General features: G+C 43.4%; 1 protein-coding gene across 1 annotated transcript in view; it reads left to right on the top strand.

Annotated features, from left to right (window-relative positions):
• The window catches only part of LOC124410644 (mucin-17), a 38,145-nt gene extending 22,281 nt beyond the window's left edge, over positions 1-15,864 (top strand). The window contains exons 3-9 of the mRNA XM_046889163.1: positions 28-75; positions 163-633; positions 746-1,033; positions 1,114-5,625; positions 5,686-6,428; positions 7,614-13,288; positions 13,385-15,864. Of these exons, the coding sequence (XP_046745119.1) occupies positions 28-75; positions 163-633; positions 746-1,033; positions 1,114-5,625; positions 5,686-6,428; positions 7,614-13,288; positions 13,385-13,487 (11,840 nt within the window). The 3' untranslated portion in view covers positions 13,488-15,864. The remainder of the gene's footprint in view (positions 1-27; positions 76-162; positions 634-745; positions 1,034-1,113; positions 5,626-5,685; positions 6,429-7,613; positions 13,289-13,384) is intronic.
• Positions 15,865-16,117: the final 253 nt, after the last annotated feature.

Genomic DNA, 16,117 nt, shown 5'->3' with positions numbered 1-16,117 from the left:
ATTACGTGTGTGTTTTTATAATTGCAGCTCCTGTAAGTGAACACGATACGACTCACATTGCAGAATATGAAACAGGTGAGTTCTCAAGGCTGTTCTTCAGATTATAACTCTGTAATCGATCGACGACGAATCAACTAATTATTACATTGGTTTTTTTTGTAGAATCTGGCTGCTACTACAACTTCCAACGCTATCAAGAAGGCGATAGAATAGTAACAAATGAACCATGCTTAAACTGTACTTGCCACAACCGAATGTTGATGTGCTACCTCAGGGTGTGCCCATTTACAAAAGCTATCGGTCAAAACTGCACCGTCGAAAAACGACCGGATCAATGTTGTCCGATCATCACTTGCCCAGAAGTCCCTGTACAACTTCTGACCTCTACGCCAAATTCACCAGCGATTATCGGCTCAACCGAAATTGGTGCACATGACAACTACGGCTGCCGAGTTGAGGAGAAATTCTACGCTGATGGTGCTCAGCTTCCAGTAGACCCGAGAAATCCTTGCGAACTTTGCTACTGCATCAGAAACAGAACCACTTGTGTTATGCAAGAATGTACCCTGCGTGTCGCAGGCTGCAACCCCGTCTATTTACCCGGAGTTTGCTGCCCAGTCAAATATAATTGTGGTGAGTTGAAGTTTCTATAATTCATATCTCACTTTCCTTCTTGATCGCAATCTAGGTAATTTGGGTTGGATTTTGTATATTCGTGTTACAATTTTGGGCATCGTAATTTCAGATTATGACGAAGAACAAACGACTACCCTTAGTCCTACCACTCCTGGACTCATCATGACTACAACAGTTGCTCCAGGGCAGAGCACTCCGATGTGTTACCGCGATGGAAATGCATACAATGACGGAGAACTCATCGACTCAGGACGAGCATGCCAGCACTGCTACTGCTTCCGCGGTGACATTGTTTGCGCCGTTCAGGATTGCAAGATACCAATGAAAATTCACGGCAAGCACTGCACACCTCAACCTGCTCCAGAGGGCAAGTGTTGTCCCACTACCTATCAATGTGGTGAGTAATGAGTATATACTGTTTGATATGAGAAATTTCATCCAATCCCGTATATACCAAATTATATTTTTCCTTTGCAGATGGTGAAAGTAGTCCGACAGAAGTTGAGGAGGAGCCACAGTTAAGCGGCGAACTTCCAATCCCCGACCATCCCTATAAAGAGCAAGCTACTGAATCACCTATTCCGGGATTAGGATATCTGGATGAAGATAACAACCAACCACAGCAGATGGTGGACGTTTTTCCTGGTGCTGACAATACCATTCCCGAAAAATCTGGGGAAAATAAGAGTGGGACTGAAGGTCCTATCCAACAAGAGACCGTGAAACCATTCGAGGAAACGCCTATAGAGCTACCAGAGGGTGTAAAGACAGAGAATCCGACCGGTACCAGTGTAGTCGAGCCTGAACACACACCGATAAAATCAACTGAAGATGTGAATCCAACTGAAGTCGTTTTACCGGAACAGCCAGTAACTACTGCAGATGAAGAAAAAGATGCACCCCACGATTCAATTGAGCACGATAATACAGTGCAAACTACCGCGACTGCCGATGAAACACAAACCGAAGTGAACATTGATGAAGGCAAACCAATAAGCTCAGTGGAATCTACAGATCGAACAGTTTCCGAAGATGCAATCAAGACAACTGAAGATCTACCGACTCACGGAATCGTTTCTGAAGATGAAATCAAGGCCATCGATGAATTACCAACAGAAGAAACCGTACCAGAAAGTCCGACACCTACTGAAGTAACGAGTAATATGCATGAATCAAATGAAGGGTCTGAAGAGGAGCAGGTCTTAAAAGAACCAACGCAATCTGGAATCGAGCAAGAAGGGCCAGAAGAAGTGACCACCGAAGAACAAAACTCGTCCAAAGTACCAGTTATCAGCGAACCACAAGAACCAGTCAACCCTCTACCTGGAAATGATGAGATTGCCGTTGAAAAATCGACCGCTCTGCCAACCCAGGCAGTAAAATCTGATGAAGAAGTCACGAAGGAGCCTGCAGTACTTGTTACCGAATTAACGCCGATTGAGGGTACCAAAACTGAAGACAGCAATATTGCCATCTCCCCCGGTGAAGTTGAACTTACAAAACCCGAAACTTCAGAAGAACCGATTTTCCCTGAGACCTCTACTTTAAAAACAGTTGAATTAGAAGCACCTGAGCAACCAATCAAGGAAACAGCTACGACACTTACTTCTATTGAAGAAAGCAACGTATTTCCCGAAAGCCATCAGAACGAACCAGAGGAGACTCCAGTTTCTGCAACTGTATTACCTACGATAGTATCAGTTATTAAAGACCAATCCACAGAAAAATCTGGATCGACCGAGGGGCATACTATCGATGACATTAGTATGGCCAAAGAACCAACTCAACATGAATCCAATATTGCAGGCGCAGTTCCAGCCACTGAAGTTCCAACTGACGAAGTTCCAACCAGTGAAATTCAAACAGGTGAAATTCCAATAAGCAAATTACCAACTGGCGAAGTTCCTACTAGCGAAGTTCCAACCAACGAAGTTCCTAGCCCGGATGAGGTAACATCGGAAGTTCTAAGTAAAGGTGAAGGTTCAAAACCACAGACGGAAGAAACGTTGATTGATGAAGAGCATCCAATCGAGCCAACGGTTACGGAAGAAAAACAACCTGAAGGTCCAATTGCTGTCGAAAATCCCAGTCAACCAGCGGCTCACGACCAGGAAGACTCTATTGATATCCCTGAACAAGGACCAACAGGCATTCCAATTTCTGACCGAGTTCCGGTTGTCAAAGCGGATGATGAGAGTGTCGTTCATGAGCTGCATGTTACCGAAGTATATGATGAAGTTCAACATACTCATGTTCCTGATAGTTTGATAATTGACAAGCAGGATGGAATTCCTGCAACTTACATCCCACCAATTGGAGGAACGGCTGAATCTGAAATCACTCCAGGACAGGAGCCGGTTACTACTGGAGTAGTACAGGAGATTGTCCCACACGAGGAACAAGCTCCACAAATTTTTAAGGAAACGGTCACTCCTCCTTCATCCGAAAAGGAACACAAACCGACTCCTCAGGAAGAACTTGAACACGAAAAATCTACGGTAATCGGTCAGTTGCCAACTGAAGCTACTCATACAGAAATACTACCTGTGGAACTCGGTACTCACGAAGATGAAAACGGTGATAAGCAAATCTTCAACGAGCCTACGGAAAACAAGGTCAACGCCTCAGAATCTCCTGAAGTGTCGACAGACGTTCAAGGAGTAGAACTGGAAGGTTTTCCGGATGCCAAGCCAACTGAACCCCAAAAGACAGCTGACAATAAACAACACCACGTACCTGCGGAGGATGAAATTGCTAAAGGGGAACAACAAACGGAAAAACCAGTATTAAATGGCGAGTTACCAACCGATAATGTGGCTGAAGAAAAACCACTTGAGGTTCCTACTCATGATGAGGAGACACCTGAAGTTTCGCTACCCGAAGAAAACCTCACGGGGCCTTCCGGAGATGAACAAAAGCCTGTCACGGGTTCGGCTATGGAAGAGAAACCAATTAAATCTTCTGAAAATGAAAGTGAACCTACTGAAGTTTCTACTGCCGAAAAAGAACAGTCAAACACACCTGTTACTGCAGAAGAACCTTTGACTCCTTCGATAACAGAAGAAAGACCAACCGAACCTGGCGTAGCTGATGAAAAACAAACTGAAACTACCATTCCCCAAGAACAACAAACTGTAGGCCCTATTTCAAACGAAAATCCCGTTGAAGCTGGTGTTACTGCTGAAGACAAACCTTCTGAAGTTTCGATTTCCCAAGAACAAGAAACCGAAGCTCCCATCAATGCTGAAGTACCCAGCGAAGTGAATAGCGATACTCAAGAAAAGACAGATGATACACGTATTACCGAAGACAAGCCAACAGAAGACTCAAGCATTCAAGAAGAACTGCCAACAGTCTCAATCATCGATCAAAAACCAACTGAAGAATCTGCTGTGGAACAGGAGCTGACAGAAGCTCCCGCTTCTGAAAGAGTGCCAACACAAGCTTCTTTCGATGTAGAAAATCCAGTTAAGCCTTCCAGTACCGAGGAGAAACTAGTTGACACTCCTGCCACTGATGAAACTCCAATGAAAACCTCTATCGTTGATGACGAATCAAATGTGACATCTATTTCCAATGAAAAACCAACAGAGACGTCTATCACTGGAGAAATTTCAACACAAACGTCTGTTGCTGAAGAAGAGCCTTTGGATGTTGGTCAAAAACCAAACGAAGCTTCAATCACGGAAAATACTGTAACTGACATTCCAAAATCTGAACAAGAACCTCCATTAGTTACTGATGAGAACCCTACAGAGTCTTCATTTGTGGAGCAACAAATAACAGGTGTATCCACTTCCGCCGGAGAGTCCGATGTTACCATCGTAGAAGAAACCAGCGTCCCTGTTACTGAAGAACTAACAGAAAGTCCTGTAACGGAACAAAAGATATTCAAAACCTCTGCTACACAGGCAACACCGACGGAGTCTACTGTCCAGGAAGAGAAAATAACTAATGTACCTGCTGGCAGTGAAATTCCCACGGAAGAATCTGCCATTGAGACGAAAACACCTGTGGCCGTTGTTGGTGAAGAAAAAGTAACAGCAATTTCGAATGAGGAAGGACAAGATACCGTGGCCTCTGTAACAGCAGAAAACTTGACAGGGATTCCAGAAGTGGAGCAAAGCGTAACCGATAGCTCCATCATTGAAGAAAAACCAACAGAAGCTCCTATTGCAGAACACGAAACAACTAGTGGCTCCATTGAGGAAGGTGTACCAAGTGGCACGCCCATTGCCGAAGTGGAATCGGAAGCTGATTCTGGCACCGCTGTTAGCCAGACTGAGCTTACGACACCTAAAGCTGTTGAAACTACTTCAGCAGACAATGAACCTGTTAACCCATTGGTTTCCATGGAAGGACCAGTCGATACTTCTACCATCGATCAAAAAACAATCGAGTCATCGACGCCTACAAATAAAGAAGATGAAACTATCATACCTGAAGAAGGACCCACGAAGAGTTCAGACAGTAAAAATCACCTCTCAGAATCTCCAGCTGATACAGAACAGGACGCCCTCGCAGGCGAAAATAAACCAACTGATGCAACGAATGTTGAAGAAGAGCAAACAAATATTTCAGTTTCAGAAGAGGCCGTGACCGATAAAAATATCATTGAAGTAGAGCCCACCGGCGCGACAGCGAATGAACAGAAACCGACTGGTACCGTATTTATGGAAGAGAAGCCCACAGAGATTTCAGTTACAGACGAAAAAATAACTGATCTACCTGTCACCGAGACAAAGCCTAGTGATGCTTCTATAGCCGGAGAACAACCAACTAATACACCAGTTTCGAACATAAAAGAAACTGAACCTGCCGAAGAAGGGCCAACTACGGCATCTAAAAGTGAGGAAAATTTGCCTAAACCTTCAGTAATTGCAGAGAATTCTACCCCAGCTTCTGTTGGTGAGGAAAAACTAATAGAACCCTCAATTGCAGCAGAAAATCCGGCTGAAAATACTGTTGCTGAAGGAGAAGTAACAGAATCTTCAACAGCCGAAGAAAGGCCAACGATAAATTCTATTATTGAGGAAAACCTAACGGAATCTTCAATTGTCAAAGAAAGACCGGTAGAATCGACTGATATCGCAGGAGAACCAACCGCACCATCTATACCAGAAAAAGAACCTACTAAAATTTCTATTGCTGATGAGAAGTCGACAATATCTTCGGTATCTGAAAACAAACTTCCACAAATACCTCCAATTGTTGAGAACGTTCCTCAGTCTTCAGTACCCGAAGACCAATCTACCGAGGTTTCTACCAGTGATGACGAACTAGTGCAAGTTCCGCTCAGTGAGGTTAAACCAACCGAGATCGCGAAACCCGAAGAAGGACCTATCGAAGCTTCTGCTTCTGAAAAAACTCCCACAGCACATTCCGATACTCCTATGGGTAAAGGCGAGATTACTGGAGTTCCAGAATCACAAGAAAATCCAACAGAACCGTCTGACAACAGAATCGTTACAGAGGAATCAACTAAGCCGTCCATTGTTGAAGAGAAACCAGTCAATCCTATTACTTCCGAAGAAAGTCCATCAGGAGAACCTCCATCTGATGAAAAACCGACCGTTACGTCCATCATCCCAGAAGAACCAACAAAGATGGTAGAAAAGGAAAAACTTCCAATTGAACCGTCTGTCGGTGAACAACAGCCAATTGAACCGTCTGTCGAAGAACAACAGCCAATTGAACCATCTGTCGGTGAACAACAGCCAATTGAACCGTCTGTCGAAAAACAACAGCCAATTGAACCGTCTGTCGGAGAACAACAGCCAATTGAACCGTCTGTCGAAGAACAACAGCCAATTGAACCGTCTGTCGAAAAACAACAGCCAATTGAACCGTCTGTCGAAAAACAACAGCCAATTGAACCGTCTGTCGGAGAACAACAGCCAATTGAACCGTCTGTCGAAGATAAACAGCCAATTGAACCGTCTGCCGGAGAACAACAGCCAATTGAACCGTCTGTCGAAGAACAACAGCCAATTGAACCGTCTGTTGGAGAAAAACAGCCAATTGAACCGTCTGTCGAGGAACAACAACCAATTGAGCCGTCCGTTGGAGAAAAACAGCCAATTGAACCGTCTGTTGGAGAAAAACAGCCAATTGAACCGTCTGTCGAGGAACAACAACCAATTGAGCCGTCCGTTGGAGAAAAACAGCCAATTGAACCGTCTGTCGTAGAACAACAGCCAATTGAACCGTCTGTCGTAGAACAACAGCCAATTGAACCGTCCGTTGGAGAAAAACGGCCAATTGAACCGTCTGTCGAAGAACAACAGCCAATTGAACCGTCCGTTGGAGAAAAACAGCTAATTGAACCGTCTGTCGAAGAACAACAGCCAACTGAACCGTCCGTTGGAGAAAAACAGCTAATTGAACCGTCTGTCGAAGAACAACAGCCAATTGAACCGCCCGTTGGAGAAAAACAGCCAATTGAACCGTCTGTCGAGGAACAACAGCCAATTGAACCGTCTGTTGGAGAAAAACAGCCAATTGAACCGTCTGTCGAGGAACAACAGCCAATTGAACCGTCTGTTGGAGAAAAACAGCCAATTGAACCCTCTGTCGGAGAAGAACGACCAATTGAACCGCCTGTAGAAGAACGACAGCCAATTGAACCATCTGTTGGAGAAAAACAGCCAATTGAACCGTCTGTCGAGGAACAACAGCCAATTGAACCATCGGTCGGAGAAAAACAGACAATTGAACCGTCTGTCAAAGAACAACAGCCAATTGAACCATCTGTCGAAGAACAACAGCCAATCGAACCATCTGTCGAAGAACAACAGCCAATCGAACCGTCTGTCGAAGAACAGCAGCCAATTGAACCGTCTGTCGAAGAACAGCAGCCAATTGAACCGTCTGTCGAAGAACAACAGCCAATTGAACCGTCTGTCGGAGAAAAACATCCAATTGAACCATCTGTCGGAGAACAACAGCCTATTGAACCGTCCGTCGAGGAAAAACAGCCAATTGAACCCTCTGTCGGAGAACAACAGCCAATTGAACCGTCTGTCGGAGAACAACAGCCAATTGAACCATCTGTCGGAGAAAAACAGCCAATTGAACCGACTATCGCAGAACAGCAGCCAATTGAACCCTCTGTCGAGGAACAACAGCCAATTGAACCCTCTATCGGTGAACAACAGCCAATTAAACCATCCGTGGAAGAACAGACGGCAATTACAGCTACTCCCGAACAACAACAGCCAAGTGAACCAAGCAAGCAAGTACCTTCTGAGATTCCAAGTAAAATGGAGAAAGAAGATCAAACTACCATTGAACAGGAACGACCGGAAGTGTTCGGTGATAATTTCCCTTCGAGCATTCCCGGGGAAGGCAATTGTCTTGTAGATGGACAATCTTTTGCCAATAATTCGCGTATTCCACCGGCAAATCTATGTCAAACTCGATGTCTTTGCATTAGCAGTATAGTTCATTGTGATCTTGTTGAATGCTCACCACCACCAAGCCAATTGTCCAACTGCATGCCCATCCACACCAACACGGACTCCTGCTGCCCAATTTATTCCTGCGATTCTACGCCGACTGTTGATTTGAAATCAGACAGTCAAATGGCTGAAAATCACACTCCTGGATACGAAGGTGTCCATGTTCCATCTACAGATGATTACTCTAAAGAATCAAGCACACCTATTATTAAATATCCAGCTGAGCCATCAGATGAAGTAACACCAGGCTCCGAAGAGCAGTCAAGTGTATCAGTTCATGAAGACACCACACCAAGCATTGAATCAGTAGCTGACCTTGATCAAAAGATTGTCGAACCCATCGAACAGGAAATTCCTGAGCCAAACGTCCCTGTACAAGAACTATCTGGAGTTTCTGAAACGAATGAAATTCCCGAACAGCCTATTATTGATCAAACGGAACAAAATCCTAAGCCGGAAGTAGTTGATCAACAAACTGAAGAAGCAATCATGCCGACAGAAGAGCAAAAACCGATTGGTGAAGAAAAACAGAAGCCAGAATCACCCTCTGAAGTCCCAGTTGAAGCAGTTACAACAAATAACGAACCAGACATAATTCCCGTCACAACTGTAGGTGAAACAACAGCCGATCAGCAATCCGAGGGTACGCCTACATCCGATAAAGACACACCACTCGTATCTCTCGTTCCAGTAAGTGAACAAAGCCCGGAAGTAATTCCAACCAGCGAGACACACCCTGTTGAAACAGGCACCTCAAGCGAAGAACAAACAACCGATATTACCAAGCAGCATAGACCTGCGGTAGAGATTGAAACAGCGACTGATCAATCAGCAGTCCCTGCAGGTGAAGATGCTGGACCCGAAGAACATCATGCAGCTTCTGAAAAACCAATAGATAACGACACTGTAGTACCTGTCGGGGTATTACAAGAAGGAGAGCAGGTTGTTGACGTTACACAGCCTACTGAAAAGGAACCCACTGCACCAGTAGTTCCCGTGGATACAAGTACAAGTGTATCTGAAGAGCACTTTGAAAACACGGAACATCCAGAAACATCCGTGACAGGCGCTAATGAGCAGACTCCTGGACTCACTGAATCTGCAGCAACTAGTCCTGTGCCACCAACCGATCAGCCAATCGTAGAGAGCACAGATAAACTCACTACTCTAATTAGTCAGCACCCAGAAGAACATGTACCTCAACCTGAATCCGATGGCCAGGTAATTGAGCCGAGCACGCCGACCGATGAGTCGTCTCCCCCAAAAGACCAATTAGACTTGCAACAGCAACCTGAAAACGTGAAACAAGAAGTTCCTATTGACAGTTCAACAATCGAAAGTGATTCAGAGGTTGGAGCACCAGCTTCTACTGAGAGCTCAGAAAATCAGTCTGTTTCGATTCTAGTACCTACAGATGGAATTAATTTATCCAATAACGCTGAAACATCTACACCAACTTCCACTGGTCAAGTCGAAGATGAAATAGAAGGTTCAACAGTAATTCCGATAAAAAATATTGACGTTGGACTTCCTATTCTTAGTTCAAGTACTGAAGTCGCTGAAGATGAAATCTTGCCAACTGAAGCCAGCAAGCAAGGTGAAGCCCAGACACCCGTATCTGATCCACAAGAAGCTTCGCAAGAAGCTTCTGCCTCGACAACACCACCGACGGTTGGGCAAGAGTTGACGATTGACTCTGAAACAACTATTTCCACCGTAGAGGAACATGACCAAGTTATTGTTGAAACAGAGCCTTCAATCATTTCATCTCCACCGGTCACCACAAAGGCAAGTGAACCTAGCGGAAACACTGGTGAACAGATAACTGCGGTTGACAAGAACGAAGCTGAACCAATTTCACATGAAACACCAGCGACACCGGTAATCGAAAGTGCTGAATCAGTGGATACTGCGCCAGAATCACAAGATGTAGGCGAGCCTGCTGCTTCAACTGAAAGTACTGAAGGCCAAGTAACTGAAGTAAAAGAAACCGGTGAACCCGTTGATTCACAAGGTGCTCAACCGTCTGAACCAACAGCGAATACTGAGACTGAGCGTACCGGTGTAGAAGAACCAACAACCCGACCAACTTCATCTGAAGGGGACATTAAAACAACTACATCTGAAGAAAGCGTTATTGCCGAGCAAGGTGAATCATCCGAACCGCCAGTTAGTGTTGAAGGTGAGAGTATTAGTGTAGAAATACCAACAACTGGACTACCTTTATTCAAAGAGGGTACGAAGCCAACTCTTCCCGAAATGACCGGTGAAGACCACAAAATACCGACTTTGGAGTTCACGACTAAACCGGGTTCACCTGAGACAGCCGAAACACTTGCGCCAACTATGAACCAAGAAGATGAAACTGTAGCAGCAGAACATTCCACAAGTAGCCCAGTATTGATTGAAAATGCCGAGAAGCCTGCATCTACCGCGAACGTAGAAGACCAGACTATATCTGATGTTGAGAAACCCGCCAAATCTTCTGAAGCAACTGAAAATACTGAGGGTGAACCTGATGTAGACAAGAAACCAATATCTGAGACAGCATTGCCAGACCAAGATGTGAGGATAGGTGAACCCGAAGTTCGTCCTGTAAGTACGGTATCATCTGTGAGCGAAGAAAGTGAAGCTGTTACAATTAAAGGCGCAAGTGCAGAAGAAATTCCACAATCTGGCGCTGAGACACCTCCATCGACTTCTAGCAGCGAGGTTCAGACCCCTGCAATGGAAGATTCTGAATTTGTTTCACCTGATCAAGGCGTAACTGCTGCATCAGGTGCAAGTGGAGAAGAAGAAACTACCCCAGCACAACACCCAGCGGTTGAATCTTCGGCACCTGATACTAAAAGTCCCATTCCCGCGGAAAACGCTGAAGAGCAAGTGATCTCAGTTGATGAATTTGAGTCCAAACCTGCTTCACCTGATCATCCTGAAGAACCTGTTCCTACGTCACAACCAGGAATCGTGTCAGTATCACAAGAAGATACGGAGGAACTCGCATCTACAGGAGGCGTAGAGAAAGACATTATCCCTACTGACCAGACAGCCTCAGAACCCACTTTACCTAGCGAAGGTGAGACACCTGTGCCAACTGTCACCGAGGAAGCTGTGAGTATTTCAGTCGAAGGAGAAGCGATAAGTATACCTGTATCTGACGCTCAAACCAAACTGGTTGTCACAAGTGCAACTCCTAACGACCATGGCGTATCGGTTGAAGCAACTACAACTGCATCTGCCGAGAGTGAGGAATCTTCTGCCCCAACAACAAAAGAAAATGATGAACTTACTCCAGAAATAGGTTCAACGGCTAGACCAGTGATCTCCGAAGAGAACTCTGAAACACCAACGTCAACACAGATTGAAGTAAAAACTCCTGAGACAATTTCCACTGATGCTGAAACACCTGTTCCAAATACGAGTGAAGATGAAAAAGTAATTACTACTGAATCACCTCAGCCAGATTCAAGCTATAACCAAGAAGTGCCAACTGCTGTCTCACATGACGAAACTAAACCACAGTCGCCAATAGCAGGCACACCTGAACAAACAGTTACAGCTGAGACGCCCACTACCGAACTTGTTGCAACTGACCACGTCAAAACACCTGAGTTTGTTTCAAGTGAAGAAGGTGAAAATGGCAACGCAGAGGTATCCACAGCTGGGCTGATTGATCAGGATCATATTGAAACGTCAGCGCCAACAGAAAGTTCGGTTGATGAAAATACTCCGGTAAAAGAAACAAGGCCGTCTCAAGTCAGCGAAGAGGAAGCTGTGGTTGCTGGACACCCCACAGAGGATTCTGGACTGTTTGAACACGCTGAAACACCTATCCCTAGCACGAAACCAGATCAAGACACAGCTACGGATGAACAGAAGATCATTGAACCGCCCAAATCCATTGAGCAAAGTACATCTACCAGTTTCACTCCAGAAGAATCAACTATTTATCCAAAAGAAGGAGTACCTACTACTCAATCTATCTCGGAAGAAGTTCCAACACAGTCGACCATGAGCGAATCTGTGAAACCGGAGTTAGTACCAATTGACGAACAAGTAAAACAGGAACAAATGCCAGTTGACATTACGCCGATCGAAGGGCAGCCAGAGGAAAAACCAGTTACCCCTGAACTAGAAGAAGCAAATAAGACTTCTGAACCAAGTAATGAGCCTGCCACAGACGTCTCCAATGAACCTGCTACAGAAAAACCATCGGTTGGTGAAGAAAGTCTAATTAAGTCAACAAAGCCGGCACCGATTGAAGGCGAATCGATGGAAAGTAACGCTGAGAACACCGCAGGTGAGAATGAGAAACCAATCTCGGCAGGCTCTCCTATTCCAGACGATCAAAAGCCAACTAGGAACGAGCAGCCGGAGGTTCCGCAGAAAGAATACGACACCGAACATCAAGTAACTGAGATATCTGCTCCAGTTGAATTCGTACCTCCTGTAACACCCGCGGAACCAACTAATGAAGATCAAGAACATGTTCAAACTCCAGATCAAACGCAAGAAGTCCCAGAACAACCTGCGGTTGATAGTACGGAAGGACAGTTGACTATTGGATCACAAGATTCTCCGGTACCGCAAGTGCACGATTCGATTGACGAAACGAAACCTGCGATGAAACCTGGTTACTTCGGACGTCCAATCACAAGTACCTTGGCTCCTCAAGGAAGCTTGGCCTATCCAGATCAAACGGTTTCCGGCGAAGACAACAGCCACTTCCCAGTAAACAACGGAACTTATTTGAATCCAGAATCTGACGACACTGGCGATAGCGATGACTACGAAGAAGATGATTTGGACGTTTACGGACCGGGCACTTGCAGATACGGTGGAAAGGTCTACGTGTCTGCTCAACAGATACCGAGAGATGATCCTTGCGACTTCTGCTTCTGTTTCCGAAGCGATATTATCTGCCTTCAGCAAAGCTGCCCGCCACCAATTCCCGGCTGTCACGAGGAGCCCATCAATGGCTTCTGTTGCCCGAGGTACGAGTGTCCGGTATCGATGGCAACCTCGCTTAATTTGACGACCACAACCACAACGACAACGACAACTCTGCCGCCTCACTTCTTGTCACACGCTTATAAGGGCGCTGCGAGAAGAAGTGGCTGCCAAATTCGCGGACAGGCATACCGAGTTGGAGAATCCATTCCATCTGCGTCAGGTCCTTGCCTTGAGTGCACGTAAGTAACAAAATAACATTATTTTCCGCAACAAGGAAGGGAATATTCAACTTTAAGGTAACAATCGATATTTGAAAAATTTCGTTTACTTTACAGATGTGGCGGAGACGGTAATATGAAGTGCGAACCACGAGTCTGCAGTCCAGAACCTATGCTAAGGCAAATGATCGCCGCTGCAACAGCCAAGAGGAGAAGATGAGCTCTGAAGTTTTAAAAACAGTGTTGTAAAAAAGTGAATTAAGATTATTCTAACCATTGCGCGAAACACAGACAATAATGTGCTCGACAAATACGAACTGAGTAGCCAAACGTAACCTTTTTATATTATATATCTATATACGTATGTACCGACATATGCATATACATATATACGCGCGTAACAGTATACATATATCAAAGGGAAAAATAGCTAATCATAATAGGCACATTCATGGTGACAAAATGTAAAGCAAAGTAAGAGAAAAAAGATGCATGAAAAAAACTAAGGTAAACGCCAACAATTATAATAAGTAACTATTCTTAATTGTAATGTTGCTATTGTGCTGTACGAAATATTTCATCGATGTCGATCGGAGCTGCGAAACAAACGAGACTTACGACTGTGCCTTCGTCAGTGCCAAAAAATTGGCGCTTTCGCTTAGCGACAACAACTTAGCCATATCACTGTCACCGACTTCATCGAGATGAACTTAGGCGTATTATGATAATAAGAAGAGAGCGTAAAAATGAGATTATGAAAGGATGTAGTAATGAGAAAAAAGTGAGGATGGGTGAGGCAGAATAAAATGAGATAGTTAGAAATTAGATAGCTGAGCCACGGTAGATAACAGCTACTCGAAAAAATCAATTGAAAGATTTAAAAAAATGAGTGCGCATGATTCGGGGTTTTGCTGAACCTCTCGACCGAAGACATTCGCAATCGATGTTCAAATACATACCTCCAATTATCCGTAATTGCTATTATAAATCGTGGCTAAAAAGATTAAAAGTAATAATAGTAAAGGAAACATTAAACTCTCATTCGTTATATGATAAACGTATACACAACTTCAAAGCTCAAACAGCAGCTCGCTCGGAGGACCGAAAGTTCATTCAAGAATGCTTCTCCGGTGAGCTGGCATCATATAAAATACATTTATATGATTCTTATACAATATACTCTCAATAATAATTAATTAAAATTAATACAGCCGTATATGAAATTCTTATTTGTTCTCTAGCTTCAAAGTGTCGCAAAAATGGAAAAATTTCTTTATAATCTTTCTATTTTTATTAATTTTTCTCCACTATTAACCAAGTAAACGTCAATTCTTGTAACAATACTTCGTGCAAAGGAATTGTTTTGGTCATATTTTTTTAAATTACCTCGTCATTGAAGTTGAATGCACAATTAGTCAACATGCGATTTCATCACACTTTGAAGCTCCATCGAACAAAGGAATGTAGGTGATATTCTATAATATTCAAATAAAGGCCCATGTTATCGTACGAGACTTAACAAATCTAATGTCTGTATTTATATTAGAAGTCGAAGATAAAATTTGGCCTTCCTCAAAAATCTTGAAATCTTTTTTAATATTTGTATGTGACCAATATAAATGCAATATTATATTATATCACAGAATTCCGCCTAGCTGTGCGGTCCGGCTACGATCCGGGTCGTTCGATCGAGAGAAGCTTGCCATTTTTACTACCGTATACATTTTTTATACATGATATTATATATTATAGTTTAATTGTGAAGAATGGCTTCTAACCCTTGAACGTTCGGACTAGCAATCCCTGTGTATATTTCGCATAGCTAGACAACTTTCCTGCGTTGTGGAAATGACTAGGCGTCACGAGGTGAGGGTGTGATTTCCGAATCGGGATACGAATAATGGATCATCGTTGGCCTTCATGCGTTAAAATCCGAATGCCTTCGAATACGTGTTCCGCACTCACAATCAGATTTTTTCTTAAGCATTTATGTGCGGATACAAGAAATAAAAAAGAATTACCCCCAACATCGAGTCATTCTCATAGCGCCACCTCTAGAGATTAGTCAAACTAAGGAATTTATCTTTATATATCCATTTATGCGATAGTAATAATATTAATTAAAATTATTTGATATTAGATATTACGATTATAATTATAATTATAACAATAATATAATGGTACGTACAGTATACATATGTGTAATTATATAAAGGCAAAACAAAAAAACAAAAAAAAACTTGATAGAAGAAAAGAAAACAGCTGAAACTTCGCAAAATATATACCATTTGAATTATACACCAATGTAAACCTTCGTGCGAATTGAATAATATGTATGAATACGCTACGATATTTCGGCGACTGATTATCCCCAGTGCAGCGGCGATTTGGAATGGACATTTTTATACTCAACGAAAACTAGCGTATAACGGTTCTAATTGAGTCCCTATCGGTTACTGCATGTTTATGTATGTGATAAGATTATTGCGGCATGGAGACGAAGACCGATTGAAAGAGCCTACGGTAGGTTTAGGGCGGCACGTGCTGGTATATAAAGTGTCCTTTTATATGAATAAATGATTTTATATGTCAAAAATCATAGCTGCAGTTTCTTCAATGATAAGAAATTTTTTTTTTGTAAAAATCCTTCCAAATTCCAACTCATTTCAACCAATACCCAATGCTGTTTTCATTCGTGAATCCACCAATTTTACACCGTAAATTGTTCGTATAGAATAATTATCGTTATCGAATGGAATAATTATTGATGGGATCAAAACATATTCGGACTATTTATAACGAGGGCTGCGAATCCACACTTATTATCAACGTGTAAGTATGCAATATACG

This window comes from Diprion similis, chromosome 9, assembly GCF_021155765.1.
Source record: "Diprion similis isolate iyDipSimi1 chromosome 9, iyDipSimi1.1, whole genome shotgun sequence".
In the NCBI taxonomy this organism is placed as follows: Eukaryota; Metazoa; Arthropoda; class Insecta; order Hymenoptera; family Diprionidae; genus Diprion; species Diprion similis.
The sequence above is the reverse complement of the archived record's forward strand: the minus strand, read 5'-3'. Positions and strand labels throughout refer to the sequence as shown.